Source organism: Biomphalaria glabrata, chromosome 5, assembly GCF_947242115.1.
Source record: "Biomphalaria glabrata chromosome 5, xgBioGlab47.1, whole genome shotgun sequence".
NCBI classification, from domain to species: Eukaryota; Metazoa; Mollusca; class Gastropoda; family Planorbidae; genus Biomphalaria; species Biomphalaria glabrata.
The window spans coordinates 5,510,489-5,526,469 of NC_074715.1; the positions used below are offsets into that span (position 1 = coordinate 5,510,489).

Below are 15,981 nucleotides of genomic sequence, written 5' to 3' on the forward strand. Positions count from 1 at the left end.
GCGGGGTTGTAAAAAAAGTCCCCACGAACACTTCCCACATCCATGCGCTTCCTCAAAGGGACCGTTACATAAATGGCGGGTCCCGCACAGCTAGCTTGGTACAACGAAGAAAAATGGCGGAGGCTCCCGGTGCCCTCGGCCTTCGGCCATGTGCAGCCAAGCATGTGTCGGAGGCCAAAGGCATTGGAAACAGCAATGTTTTACATAGGCATTGACTCGGGTCTCTCTCAAACAGAACTGTGTTCTCACAGGTTTTTTTTTTTTACTGTTTGGCGTCCAAACAGGTTTTTTTTCAAACTTAGGGCTCGAAGAGCCTTCGGCTCAGCCCTTGGACATCAACAAGGTCCGAGCATTTAATCATTTTAATTTAACATCTAATCATCAATTTTCCCATTTAGTCCATCGAGCGCTACGATTCACTACCACCGCCCCTCCAATCCAACCCAGCCTATCAGGCATTGATGTCACATTTTACCTTCCTATCGTAACTCGTGCCACACTAGACTCTTAACAAGAGTACACTCCCTTTACCTATATTAGCGGACATCCGTTGCCCACCCTCCTATTCACTGGACAGACGTGGACGAAGGTGGACTGGACCTCCCCTCCCCCACGCCTGGTAACGCTCTCCCCCGCTTTGGTATCGGCTGGTCGTAGCATTGAAGTGGGTAGCGGAAAGAGTCAGAAATGGATCCACGGCCCCAGCGGACGTGGTCATTTTCACCGATTCGATCTCTGCCCTCGATGCCCTTGAAGGGCAGCTTGTAGGCATATGAAAGGTAGAAGCGTTCCTCGCGGTTGTGGAACGTCTTCTACAGGTCAATGTAAATAATTTTATTCATTGGGTTCCATCCCATTGTGGTCTGGTCATTCATCAGAGGGCTGACGTTTTAGCGAACCGTGCACCCTCGCGAGTGTACGATCCCTAGCCGACACCCGTTTGTTGGCACGTTGGTACGACATCTGCGATTTTTCCGACAAGGGTCGAGAGCTACACAGAATGTTGAGTAAACCTGACCGAAAGGACGCGTGGTGGGAGCTCTGCCGTGCGGAGCAGGCAGTCCTAGCCCAGTTCCGAGTCGGGCACTGTCCCATAGGTGCATGGGGGACGATCGGGACAAGGAATTGAGAGAGAGAATACTGGTCCATGTGCAGCAAGAGGTATGTCCTTGTAGGGGATAAGGCGACCTTACAACTCACTGTCCGCTTCCTCTACCGTGCTGTAAGGGAGTAACTCTCAGAATGGTTCGTTACTAATGGGGTTTCTGATTCGGTCACTTCAAAGGACCCATTCACCTCTCCCTTTCATCTCATTTATGTAAGCAATACATGTAGTTTCTATTACATTATCACTTTATTACTTATTAGTATTTGTTATTTCTCCTTTTGGGATTTCTATTATTATTGTTATCTCCCTTGTTTGGACACAATATTTATTTGTTAGCTCCCTTAATTTGTGAGACTAGTTTATAGTTTCTCTACATCATTCTGAAGATGTCCTTCACGGAAAGGCATCTACTCTCCAGTGGTATCATTATGGCTAAACCGATTTATAGACCATGTCTTTGCAGCTTTTATCATTAGGCAATTTCCACTTGGTGACTTATCAACCTACTGCTGATACCAGATTGGTTGGCACCAGATCTTCAGATACCAGCCCTATTCACAATTCACTCGTGTCCAAACAACAACGCTAGCCAAAGACTCGTCACTGGCCTCTCTTATAAGTAGCCGCAACTGATCCCTGCCCCTATGAGGAGTTGGACTGCACACGGCTTGGACCCACTACACCAGCTTACCAGCAGACAGCCATCAGCACCAGCCACACCTGTCTCCTTATGGCAGCACTGGACACATAAGCTAAGGAAGATACCCTAATGACAGTCAGACCACTTGGCTCCTAGCATCGATATACGTAAATACGCTAGATCCCATCCTAGCTCCTGTACAGTATTATACGTTTTTTAATTGCTTCCTTTGTATAATAAACCTGTACATAATATCACATCTAAAAATAGTCTTTGTTACCTGCATTTTAACGCTGTGCCTGTATGTAAATTTGTGCAAGCGTGGTCCTCAAGCTTTAAAACCCCCTAGACACATTAAAACGGCTAACCACCTTGTCACAGTCCCAAGCGAGAGCGTTGATGCTAAATTTACCTCTTTTGTGTGAGACACAATGGACTGAGAAATACGAATTCCTTCGCGCTTTAAATCACAACTTTGAGAAGATCTTTGTTTGGCGTATTTTAAAATAACGGCTGTAAGTGAAACCTGACAAACTGCATATGCGTAATCTGTGTCTGCGTCTCGTGTGTTTCTGATTTGTCTTTTGTCAATTATTCATCTTTTCATGAATCGGTTTCAGTGATGTTGCAGTCTGTCCACTTATCAGTCACATTAATGACATAAATACCAACTTGGCCATGTTGAGGAACACTTTAATGATGGCATTTGAGGAAGGTGAGACAAACTTGGTATTGAGTTGGTGCTATCGAGAATTTGTAGTCAACAGTCACACCGAGAAAAAAACATATATTTGGATTTCGGGATTTATCACAGAACACGGCTTTACATTACGTTTAGCTTTTCAAACAATAATAATGCTCAGTTCAACTTGTTTTGTTTACATCCTAAAATAATGCAAGTGCTGCAACATTATGAAAAATATCAGCACTGCAGATAAACATTCATCGCCGGCTTGTTTATCTCGACAAGAAGCAATTCAGTAGTCAAGTTATTGACAGTTTTGGCAGCGTTAACATTTTTTTGTTTGATCAACCGTCAGGATGCACGGACCGCACAGATAAACTTTCCAAAGTGTACAGTAAATAGTTTGTTCACAAGTATGGGTGGCGAGGAGCACTATTTCTTTTCTTTAATAGTCTTTGTAATAAAAACGTTGCAGTTACGACTTTGAGCCATGAGTGGTGACTTGCATCCCCCTGCAAAAAGTCCTGCGGGCGCCCATGGTGAGGAATGCAGTATTTACCGTGATTGCGCAGCCCCACCTATGAAATACATATTTTGCCATTTCCAGGGCAAGCATAACCATTGTCCTTACTTTATACCAACATGACTTTTGGAAATATAGATCATGTGAAACACAACTAATAGGACTAATTGATGGTTTTTCAAAAGCTTTAGATAACAGTGAGCAAATTGATGCTATCTTACTAGATTTTCCCAAAGCTTTTGACAAAGTTTACCATCTTAGTTTGCTTAAAAATTATAATATTTCTGCATTGATGGTCCTTAACATCAGTGGATTAAAGATTTTCTGATAGGGAGAGAACAAACTGTAACAATTTGTGTCAGTTGACCACACACACTATTACCCTTATACGTATCAACACCAGAATTATAGCAATACTATCTGCTGGTTAATTAAAGTAGAAACATTAAGATGAATAACTCTGAAGGCAAACGAAGTCTATCCTTATTTATTAGATAATTGCTGAGACGAATTTTAATCACTTAGCTACGTGAAGGACATTAATTATAAAAAATATCACTTCCAAATATATTTGAAAAAAAAAAGAATGAGTGTTTTTTTAATTTTTTTTTTTATTTAGTAATTAATTAATTTTTTTTTTTTTTTTTTTTGCCATTTATCAATATCACTTAACCTTTTTTTTCAGTCAATTCCATCCCCTAGCAACATATCAAAAGAGTACGTTAACAGTGTTAGTAACAAACTCAAAAATAAGAACAAAAATATCTGCACCTGTAAGTTCTTGATAGAATTAAAATTTTTTGCTTGTTATTTTGTTTCATAAACCTTTCTTAAAGACAGTTCCGGGTACATAATGTAATATATTTTGATATTTATTTTAAACTAGCCTGACATTACCCGCCGCCTGCGGGTCTAAGTTTATGTTTATTAATCTAGTGGATTGGATTTAGATGTATGTTAAACTTTGCTAATGATCCTTTCAAGTTTTTTTCTCTTTCGCTACGAAAATAAAATTACTTGTGCGAAAATGGGTTTACCCGAAGCCGATACATACATAACTATTTAAAACGAAAAGAGTGATAGATTAATCGTACAATTAAAAAGGTGTTTACTCGATTTGTTAAAGGAATGGAATAATAAAGTAAACAATTAAACGAAATAATTTTTAGTACGCGATTCATGAATGAATATAGATCTAGGCCTACCTCAACACTGCTTCGCAGCTTTCGTAAACGAATGTATTAAACATGCTTTAGAAAACCAAATTTGAATGTTTATTTGATCAAAATATGAAATGAATGGACGATAATTAGTATTGTTATGACTTTGCCATGCGCACCGCCATCCAAGATAGTGCAGAAAGAAGGTGCGCACTATCTGTGACCAAACAAGTCGGATGTTGACATAAGAGACTAACGATTTCCGCCCAAGTAGAGAGCCAATATGGAGATGCTGTACTCAAGGCAGATGCCCTTTGTGTTTGTCATGTCTCCGTGTAAATAAACGTCTATGTCCTCGTTGAGTTGCCTCACTTAAGTTATTACAGTATGTTCATGTATTAAAGTATAAAACTATCTGTGCGAAGAGAAGTTTTATCATCTTAGAGTTTTAGATGTGTAACATAACGGTATTGTTTAAAGAAAGAATGTTCGTTGGGAAATCTGTAGTCACAGATATAAGGAACTAATGTTTGTAAAAAATAGTTTTGAAACACAAATTTGAAGGTTAAATTTTATTATATAATGAAATCAATGGACCTTCTTTTTTTCTTTTGTATTTTCATGTGTCAAAGTAAAAAAATATCTGCGCAAAGTATATTTCTTAAAATTAGATCTAGATTTAAATCCTTTCGATCTTTTCTCATGCCAACATTAGAGACATGGCCTAGATCCATAAAATACTATAGCTGTAATAGAGTTGGTCTTTATTTTTTTTTTAGGGTCTGAAGTTTGTTTTAGGGCCACAATGCATACACTACGGTCTAAGTTGTACTGTCACAGGGGTTCTAAAACTGGACTGTGACAGTACCCAAGGAACATTATCAACATTGGTCAAGCGGTTTTTATTTCTATACGGGGACATACATACATACATACATACATACGCCATACATTCTGCTTTATCTAATAGATAACCCATCTTCAAAAAACGTTTTATATCTTTCCCCTCCCCCCAAATAAATTAAACGCCCCCACATAATCACACTTTCAATAGGACCTTATATTCACTGTGACAATTTTTAGGACTTTAAATTTTTGCTTTAGAATAAAGTCATTCTTCTAAATCAAGATCTAGTCCTTCTAAATCGCTCTACATAGTATCATTAAGTAAAGCCTTTAAGTAAATAAAGCTTCACTATGCCGATGATTGCGCACTACTAGCTCACAATGAACATGACCTCCATACGCTGCCGCCTCTTTCGGTCTCTCTTTAAACCACGGGAAAACAGAAGTAATGTTCCTGAAGTCATCCAATAAAACATACTCAGCCCCAAGGATCACCGTAAACGGACAGCCCCTTAACGTGGTAGACCACTTCACATATCTAGGTAGTATAGTGTCAAATGACGCCTCACTTTTAAGGGAAATTGATAACCGTTTGAGACATGGACACTATACAGGAAACAACTAAGATTTCTTGAGCGCTTCCACCAAAGATGCTTGCGCTCCATCATGGACATACGGTGGCAAGACCGCACTACAAACAGCGATGTCCTTGCGAATGCCGGTATGGACAGTATAGAGGGACTTCTTTTGGTCCGACAGTTGTGCTGGGTAGGGCATGTATCCCGTATGGGAGACAAACGTATGCGAAAGGCAGTCTTTTTTGGTGAGCTAAAATGTGGTCGACGTAACATAGGCACCCCACGGAAACGCTTTAAAGACCAGCTTAGGCGTCAACTTTCCTTAGCTGAAATAGAAGAGAGCACGCGGTTGCATGTGGCCTCAGAACAAGACAACTGGAGGTCACTCACGAAGGCCACGGGATACACATTTGAGACCAAAAGAAAATCTGCTGCCGAGGACAAACGCAGACGGCGAAAAGAAAATCTAAATCAACCACCTGAGGACAATGGTTATGCTTGCCCTGGATGTGACAAAATATGTAGGTCACAGCTGGGGCTGCGCAGCCACGGGAAATACTGCATTCCTCACTAATCTTCGGACTCGAAGACTAGCCTTATTATTATTAAGTAAATGAAAGAAAGTTACGCACAAAAATGTTAATGAGTGCTTAAGTGAAATGAATTATTTGTTTTACTTTGAACACAAAAATGTCTTTCAAATTCACAGTTGGTAGAAATTGCAAATACAATAATCATAGTTGGAAATTTTTAAACGGTGCGGTTTTGATCTCTAAAATGGCTTTGTTGTATTAGACTTCAGTTAAGAAAGAACAGGTTAAATTTTCGTATTCTTCAATGTTTCAAAATCGCATTAAAAACTGGAATTTTTCATTGTAAATGGAATTTTAAAAAAATATTATTACGAAAATATAGCGGGCCGGAAAAAACCTCTACGTGTGCTGTACGTGGCTCACCGGCCGTAGTTTGAAAATCAATGTCTTACTAGGGTTTTAATGAAACCTAATTGAAAGAGATTTCGTTTTTGATTCAAAAAAATAGGCATCTGAACTTGTAAATATTTGTATATTTGAAAATTCCAGATGATCACTCTAGAGTTAATCTAAAAATAGATACTGATAAAGGTGAAGGAGATTACATCAATGCTTCATATATCAGGGTAAGTGCTTACAAAGAACTTTAACAAAAAACGTACTGGCCACCAATTAATGTAACAACGAGTGGTGGTTCATATTGTTTAGCTGTTTGGATGTTACTTCGGGTTCATGATTTGTGTGCTTCTGTGCATTGTAGAATAACAATTTTATAATAAATATCGAACACTTAATAATAAATAACTTCTCTTATAAAATACGCCCTTCCCTCCTCAGGACTTATATACAACTCTCAAATATCGCGCTTTCACTCTCTCTCTCTCTCTCTCTCTCTCACTGAGAAATTTTCCTCGTGCTTTACGTATGATTTTGGTAGGTGAGTCAAAAGTCATAACATGCCACAATGAGGTCCTAACGAGGCTGTGACAAGCATACAACCCTCCTTCACGTAATTTTTTTATAGATAATTGAGCTGACAGGTCACAGTTAATCTGATTTGACCCGATTTACCCTCAAGCAGTTGCTTTAGAATGACAATGAATCTTGGAGGACATCCGCGTCGAGATAGAATTTTTCATAAGCCATCGCGAGACTCACTTTTTGAAATGCTTTTGTGAGATCGATGAATGCAGCGTACAAGTCCAGGTTCTGCATTTTTATTGCATTTGACGCAAGACAAAATCATATCTGATGTGCTTTTCAGTCAGTGGCATTTTACGTCTCAAGAGACCATGTTTTCCCTTTGTAACTACTTGTGTAACTAAAGAGGCCAATTCTTGATACACAGCTGCGGTCGCAGGTTGGGCATATGTAATCATCAGATGCCGTTGTATTTTCACCCTTCTTTATGCTTCTGTTGTATGTTGCATGTGCAACCCGTGACCCTTCCTTTATGCTCTCTCTCGTCATGTGGATCTATCCAGTGTCACTTTTTCCCAGCTGCTAGTGTCGATTTTGAAGAGCTTCATGTCGCGCTTGCATACATCCTATCTTCTATTAGATCGCCATATACAATGTCCTGTGGAAGTCGACCTACTGGTATTCTACGAACGTGTCCAAGCCAGCCAAGGCGTCTGCTGCTGATAACAGAGCGGATGTCCTGGCACTCTGCTCTTCGTAGCATTTCCTCATTGGTTATTTTATCTTGCCACCTTATTTTAAAGATCCGCCTTAGGCATAGGAGGTGGAAGACATTCAGCTTTTTTTCCTGTCATGAATAGCTCGGAAACAACACTGACTTTCAGAAAGCACACTGCCTACTAAGGAGTTGGTCAATCTGTTAAGGAGTATGGCACATACTTTCACGGTGTTCTGCTTCCAAATCACAAATAGACGTTTTTAACTTTTTTTTTTTGCATTTGTATCTAACAAAAGAAAAGTTTCTCATTTCATAAGCGTTGATTGTTAATTTAAAGCTACTTTAAACATTGTTCTATTTTATTTAAGGGATATAAAGATCAAGTGGAGTTCATTGCCTCACAAGGTAAACACTACATTCTAAACAAACTATTCTATTTATTTCAGTTTATCTAGAAAGCATTAAGGAAATTTTTACTTCACAGTTCATATGTACATTTATACTCATTCAGTGCATTTATATATAATGTAAAAATGTAATTGTAACGATTACATATGTATCTGTGTATATAGTTCCGCAAGGTTGTCAATACCAGAAGTGCTTCCTAATGGCATGCGTTTCAATTAGCCTCTGACAACTAGTCCAACTCCTGGCCTTCACTTGTGGCTTAGATATTGAGTTTGGCGGAACTGGAAGAAAGGGTGAAGGCGAGTAACTGGCGCCTAAACCAGTAAGCTTCAGGAAGGAGGGGCTCGTTAGCGATTGCTGGCTACCCATCTAGAAGATTAAACAAATTCTGAATTCAAACCTCTGCTGCTTTGCAGCTATACCAAATCATGGGAAAGGCTTCGTGAGTCAGCCCTAAGGAAAAATCAGGAGCCGGCAATCCTTAGGAAGTTTGCAGCACTCAGTTCTACACCCTGGTAGAGCATGCGACGATGCTGTCCCCAAACTGTATCGGCCCTTGTCGATCAGCTGGGTGGAGTGGGAGAACTGATCGACCCAAGCATTTATCTCATTTCCATAAAATGATCCATAGTCGTGTTAGGCTGTGTCTTATGCAGATCAGCTAAGTCAAACGGAGGTAACACTAACGAAATCCAATAACCTAGGCCAAAGGGCAACAATATAAGTTAATCGACGACGATGGCGAATGTCGAAAAAAAAGTTTAATAATAACAAAGGGAACGTCAAATGTAGTCTCATAGACATAATATTATATCTAGACTGGATATAGGGAACAAATTCGTATCCGCGATTAATTGATTCACAGACCTATATATATAGATAGATTTTTATGTACGTAACTCTTCTTCATGCTCTAAAACAGTCAACCCAGATCTAGGAAAATCAATCTTTTTTGTCTTAGAAAAGTAGTGCAAACTCATTTCTCAGATTTTTTTTAGAATGGGCTATTTATCACAGAACAGAATTAATTCCTGTTAGTTTCCATTGAGATAATGTTTCAAAAATCCTAGATCGAAATAATTCATAACTATTGATTTTAATCATTTTATGTACATTTAAATAGATTGATTACCTAGATCTTTGTAGTTTATGTATCTAAAAATTGCAAAATAATAATTATGAGACAAGAGTACTCTTATTTTTTATGTTCAATAATTAGATTTAATAATTAAATTATATGTTACATAGGTTGGGGTTGAAAAAAAAAGACTTAACTTCTTATAACTACTTTACAAACAGCGCCTTGTTTCAACCCTCGACATTTTTTGTAGTGTTAAAAGATCTCTATGTCCAGTTTAGATATAATATATTTAGGTCTAGGGGTAGTCTGTTTACATTTCGCTATTTTTCCTAAAAGCAGCTTGTTTTTACTAGTCGCGTCATTGTCTCTAAGTCAAAACTTTCCCTTTTCTCGAAAAAAAAATAATTCCTACAGTGTTCAGTGTATATCTATATCTGTAGATAGATAGATAGATAGATAGTCCTTCCGTTCAGAAGATCATCTAATTTTAGACGGGAAGTACTGTTTATGCCCGGTATAAAGTTATATGTCAATTCAAGCATCGCTAATTACACATAAACAAACCTGGCAATTGTTTTCAATGTATTTATCATAATGATGAAGAATAAAACAAACAGTATGTGTATTATAAAACTTTCTTAATATTTTAAGAATAATTATAACATGAAGTTTTTCAGTAATTAATCCTCAGCATGATGACAGCATCCAATGTATATTTCTTTCAGGTCCCAACAAAACAATTCTGAATGACTTTGTCAGAATGTTGTGGGAACAGAATGTTGAGAAAGTTGTTATGTTAACCAATTTAACAGAGGAGGGAAAAGTGAGTAGTTTGTCAAACTAATATTGGAATGCTATCTGCTATACTTCTTATTTCCTTCACAAAGACCCATGTAAAAACGTTTTTCAATAGTTCACCTACACGAAGGCACCAGAAGCTAACAAAAGGTGGTGATAATTTCCGTAAACGTAGACATAGCTAAAAAAATGAAGATATTAAGTGGATTTTTCATTACAACTTTACATTTCTAAATATGTTAATTACACATTTTCAGATGAAATGTGAGCAGTATTGGCCCAATGAAGGGAAACAGTTCTATGGAGATATCAAAATCAAATTAATCTCTACAGAAACATTTTCAGACTACACTGTCAGACATTTGGAAATGAATAAGGTTTTATAACTAATGACTACTATTTTTTATTGTGTTATCAGTATTTAGGAGGCTCGGTTGTTGATTGAGTACACTTTTACATTGACAATGATTGACTTTTATTTAAAAATTTGTACAACTCCTCCCTCCCCCGCCTATATTTTTTTTAGAACTAAATTATTACAATATAAATCTAAACTTTAAAATAAACTTTACTGCTCTGATTTTTATGTCCGAAAAAGTATTTGATGAAACTTTTTAAAACATTAAGGCCTTGATTTCAAGTCGAACAGGGCTAATTGCGGCATTTAACATTATTACAAAATCCTTGCGTTACCCGGTAACCTAGAGATTTAGCAAAAAAGTTTCGCAAAAAAGCCAAAATGAATATGGATCATAACAAAAGTTATGTATAAATGTTCATAAATTATAGATTTCATGCACAGCTGCTACATTAAATGTCTGAAAGTGACCACTTTAGAAGTTACACTGCAAAGACTTTCTTCCAAGCCAATAATAGGGCAATTGTTGCTTTAAGCAAAAGCAGCAAAGGAAAACGTCTTGATGTCAGCAACTGTTATTTTAGACTGTAGGGACACTCAAAAGATTTTGTATTCCACTTGACTTGTATATTTAGAACTAACACAACATATAAGCAATTTTTAGGATTTTCCAAAATGAGTTCGGGTAAATTTTCATGAAAAATTAATCAACCAAGCGAGGTCATATATTTTAAAGACATTTCGTCAAACATAATTTTAACAAGAAAAAACATAAAAAATATTTTTAAAAGAATAGCCTATACAAAGTGCATATCTATCAATTAGTTTGGATCATTCATGTAATTAAATTTGTAATAGATTGACACCAACAGTAAAAGATCTATTCGATTAGAAATATTTGTACCAATCGTTTTTTTAACCGCTATTTCATGCTTTTAGCTTTCTCAATACGCTATGATCCTATCACTTGTCTGGACCAGTAGGGAAAATGAGATGGGGGAGAAAGAAAGGGATGTCTAGGTTAATTTTACAGTAATCACTTTTTAAAAGCATTTATATAGTAGTTTTATTTCATTCACTATCTTCTCTCATTAAAACTTTGGTCACTAATGTTGCCTTCATTCATGTAAATTTTAATGTATGAAATACAAGCACTGAACTGTACCCAGACTAAAAGATAAAAATGTAAGCTTTTTTTTTCCCAGAAAAATGAAGGTACTCACCTTTTAAAACAATATCATTTCCATGCCTGGCCAGACAAAGGTGTACCCGAAGCTCCATGGAGTCTTTTAAATTTTGTACAAAGAATATCATCACACACATCCTCACATTATGTTGTTGTCCACTGCAGGTACATTTCGTATGATTGTTCTTTCATAAAGATTTAAAATTCTTAAAGCAATGAATAGTAATTTAGTAAAACTTATTAAAATTGGCTGCGCAAGACTTAAATTTTATGTGTTGTAAGTATATTTGCGAGTCCCTTTTGTGGCACAAAAATATCCATGAAGAATTGTTTAAAATTAAATAAACATACATTTACTTCTTTAATTCTATTTTAGGCCTGATTCACCTTTAGAGGTAATATCGGCTTTAAAGATTAAACTGCCTTTTGCGACCCTTTATATTTCTTACTTTATTTTGTTTCATTTTACTTTTGAAATGCTTCTTTTCAGAATATATGAACGCAAAATCCAAAAATATTAAGGCCTACCATATCAGCATTGTTGTTGTCATAGTATTGCGTTTGTTGAATATTCTTTGATTAAGTTTTCTATTACTGTGTCAATAACCTTATGATAAATGACAAGTTGGACATTAAACCATTTTATTGTTCATTCCAGAAAAAAAAAGAATAACCACTTCATCGATGTAATTAGCTACTATAAATATAAGTTAGAGTGTTCGATTTAAAAAAAAGAATAGATACACCACTTATATTAATAGATACACTTTCTAAAAGCAAAGCCTCTCTAATTGCAAGCCGTTGACAGTCGTCTACACCTTGCGCCGTCTCTGTACATCCATCTTATAAATAGCTATTTACATTTCTGTTTAACTCTCTATTTATATAACTTTCTGTTGATTTAGTGCAGGAGTTGGCCGAACTGGCACATATATAGCTATTCACAATGTATTGAGACAAGCCAGGGAAACGGGAAAGTTGGAGTTTTTCAAAACAGTGACCAAATTAAGAGAGGACCGAATTTTGATGGTTCAGACAGCAGTATGTTTGGTTTTAAATTCAAGAATTCTTCTCTTTATTTAATAAGTCTCTTAAAATCGTAAACTTCTATTTTTATTTAAATTAAAAAATCCAGTTTAAGTTAAAATAATTTTCATCATCATAAAATCCACTATAAAATGTGTTATTGTGTATTCCTTCAGCTCCAGTATGAGTTTTTACACAAAGCCGTTCAAGCAGCTTTACTAACTGTTGACAGAACTGTCAGAATCGATGATCTCCGAAACAAGATGGAAAGAAACGTCTTGGGGCTTGCAGGAATAGATGCAGAGTTTAAGGTAAAGTCCATTGCGAGAATGTTTTGGTTTTGAATATTAGCCTTTATAAGCAATATTTTCATCAAATCATTATCATCATCATCAAACTCCATTTGAGTAAAGGCTTGAGAGGTTCAAATCCTCTCTTCCAAAAGCCCTGCTGTTTTGCGTAGTGCATACATGTCACATTTTCATCAAATAACTTTGAGAGTATTTCTATATGTTAAGACAAAATACGTTGATTGATTTAATTTTTAATTTTTAAAAAATGAAAACAAAAAAGTTAGATGGTGGCCAACGTTGAGTTCAGACTGACATCTAGAATACAAAGAGTCATCGCTTCCATTGTTTTATTCCATATATTTATTGTATTGTTGATGTAATTAGAAATGTGCATTTATGGTGGAAAAAAATAACTATACAAGGCTAACACTTTAGTGTACCCAGTGTCCAGAAGAAAGAAATGGGAAAAAAAAAACTATAGACCGAATTATAAAGGTTTAGGTCAATTTTTGTATCATTTTTAGCACATCAAGATCAAATTTTTCTAAACTTTTTCCTTCTTAGCACAAAATAATGTAAATATTGAAGAAGCATTTAACATTCATTCTAGGACTTAAATTAAATTTATTTTGTAAACAAAAGTGCAACTAACTAAAGATAATAAATTAGATTGAATAGGAAGATAAACTATCACCATTTGGACATTGTAAATTTATAGCTCATTTTTGTTTAATACAGTTGGCAACAGTGAAGTTCAATTAAGCGTCCTTGACATTGTTTAGATCCTCAGTTCTATGATAATGGACGATGTGCAATGATGTGGCCCGTTACACACATGTCAAAAACGTATATGACACCACAGCTAAAATAAGTTGGCCACCAAAATAATTTAAAAAAGAACTATTCATATGCTCTTTTTTACAATTGCTCTATTTAGCTGCTAAATTTTCATCAGTAAAAAAAGAAAGCCTAGGCGGACAAGGTTCTCGAAAACAGCTCTAAATTTTTCCATAAATTTGACAGTTTAGGTATATCTTTAGGGAAAGAATGAATGACTAATTGGTTTCAATTGAGACACTTCGGTTTGAGCGTTATAATTTTTCAAAGTATAATTAAAATTTAATTTAATTTTGTCTGGAGGACTAGACATTCTATATCTTGAACACACGTACCTCAGCGGGTATTCTCGTGGTCTAGAAGCAAATTACGCTTGAACTTGGCCTGGCTTGGCTACCTGTGATGGGGGTTAGAGGTTCGACACCCGACTCAAGCAGTTTTGTGTTATTAGCCTAAAGGCAGCACGGAAAAACCTTCTCCCAGAAACCCGCTCCCCCCAATAGTCCACAAATGAGATTGGACCATATCGCCCTGGTCATGCTATAAGCATGAAAGAAGAGCTATATAAAAGCTATAATTTATTTATTTATTTATTTATAGGAATTTTTATATATTCTCAACATGTGCCTAACAGGTATTTTATGGGAGGTGGGGGAGAGGGAAAACGAGGCGGGGTAAAATATTGTGCTTTTTAAAATCTATCATTCCTAAATTATTAAAAGCAAAGTAATATAATCATTCTTACAAAAAGTGATCAGCTTCATCAAAAGGAGAAATTGTCTTTAAAAAAAAATAGATTTTTTAATTATTTTTTTTGATTAACTAAAAAATTTAAAGTATTTGTTGACATTATATTGTGATTATAGTATGTAATCAAGTTATAACATTTCAGATAGATAAATAAGCTGTTTCAGTTTTATATGTCTATACAAAACTATTAATTAACAATGATGTTTTTCTATCACTTAAATATTTTTGTCTTGATATAGGCTCTGTGTAGCGTTTGTAGCATTGTTAACAGTCAAGGAACAAACGAAGACAACAGGGAAACCCAGGAAGAAGTTTACCAAAATACACAGCTTTTATCTCAGCAAGAGAAAAACAGATTTCCGTCAATACTACCAAGTATATTCAAGCAATTTTAGTTTAAAATATTAGGTGTCGATTTTGACTTAAAGTCAATGTCAAGAAATCGAAGGAAAGATAGAAATAAAGTGCTTATCCATTTAAATTATGTCACAAAAGCATTATGGGATACAATTAAGGTTAAAGCAAACATAACTATCATGACATAAATGTTATCATGACAAATTCGTCGTGACGAAAAAAATATATCATGGCATAAGATTATATTGATAAAAGTTATACTGACTTTAAGAGCACTCGCGACCGCAGAATAGAGACATATATAACATAATTATATTTATTGTTATCATGGCTAAGCATCAAAAAGTTTTTTGTTTTGTTTTGTTTTTTATTTTCTAATTCACTGTAATCCTTAAATGTTGATCTGTTCTTTATAAAACAGTTAAAAGTGCCTCAAAGGACATTTAGGAAAATATATTTTTGATGTATTTCGTAAATAATCTTATTTTTCAATAGTCATGAAGAAAACATAATTTTTTGTTGTCTCCTAAAGTATTTGATTATTTGTACCTACAGAACGCCAGTACAGACCTCATCTGGAGAGTGACAATAATGTATACGGAGATTATATCAATGCTGTGTTTGTACCGGTATGAGAACATTACTTGCTGATGATGATGCTTCTTTAGGTTCAAACAGTTCATAGACTTTTTGCTCTGTATTTTTTATTTCTTTTTACAAAGCTTAGGGGTCGTTCGTAAATGACGTCACGCTCTAGTGGGGAGGGGGGATTTGAGAAAATGTGACACTTTGTGACAAGGGGGAAGGGGAGGTTAGCGATTTTGTGACGTCACAAATTTAAAATTCAGAAAAAAAACACAAAAATCTTCGAAAAATAAAAACTTTTTTAGGTACTCATTTCATCATGAAATTATCAGGTAGTTTTGTTGTCAAATAAAAAGCATTAAAAATATAGAGATATTTCAGTCTTGTTTGAGGAGTTCAACTGATCTAGATGCAGCTAGTCTGCCACGTGACACTGTTTTTTCTTGTTTTACGTTTGCATGATTGTTTGTTTGTTTTTCATTTTAAAATCATTTCATTATTGTCTCTCGTAAGACATAATTTTTCAGTTTAATTTTTCGTCCAGTTAGGATTCCAGATATAATACCGTTATAGGGCGTTTAATTGCAACA

General features: G+C 35.7%; 1 protein-coding gene across 1 annotated transcript in view; it reads left to right on the forward strand.

Moving 5' to 3' along the window:
* Positions 1-15,981, forward strand: part of LOC106057775 (receptor-type tyrosine-protein phosphatase epsilon-like) — a 53,914-nt gene that overhangs the window by 29,773 nt on the left and 8,160 nt on the right. Inside the window, exons 12-21 of the mRNA XM_056028665.1 lie at positions 3,642-3,729; positions 6,623-6,699; positions 8,081-8,117; positions 9,927-10,024; positions 10,257-10,376; positions 11,563-11,708; positions 12,449-12,584; positions 12,746-12,880; positions 14,689-14,824; positions 15,362-15,435. Of these exons, the coding sequence (XP_055884640.1) occupies positions 3,642-3,729; positions 6,623-6,699; positions 8,081-8,117; positions 9,927-10,024; positions 10,257-10,376; positions 11,563-11,708; positions 12,449-12,584; positions 12,746-12,880; positions 14,689-14,824; positions 15,362-15,435 (1,047 nt within the window). The remainder of the gene's footprint in view (positions 1-3,641; positions 3,730-6,622; positions 6,700-8,080; positions 8,118-9,926; positions 10,025-10,256; positions 10,377-11,562; positions 11,709-12,448; positions 12,585-12,745; positions 12,881-14,688; positions 14,825-15,361; positions 15,436-15,981) is intronic.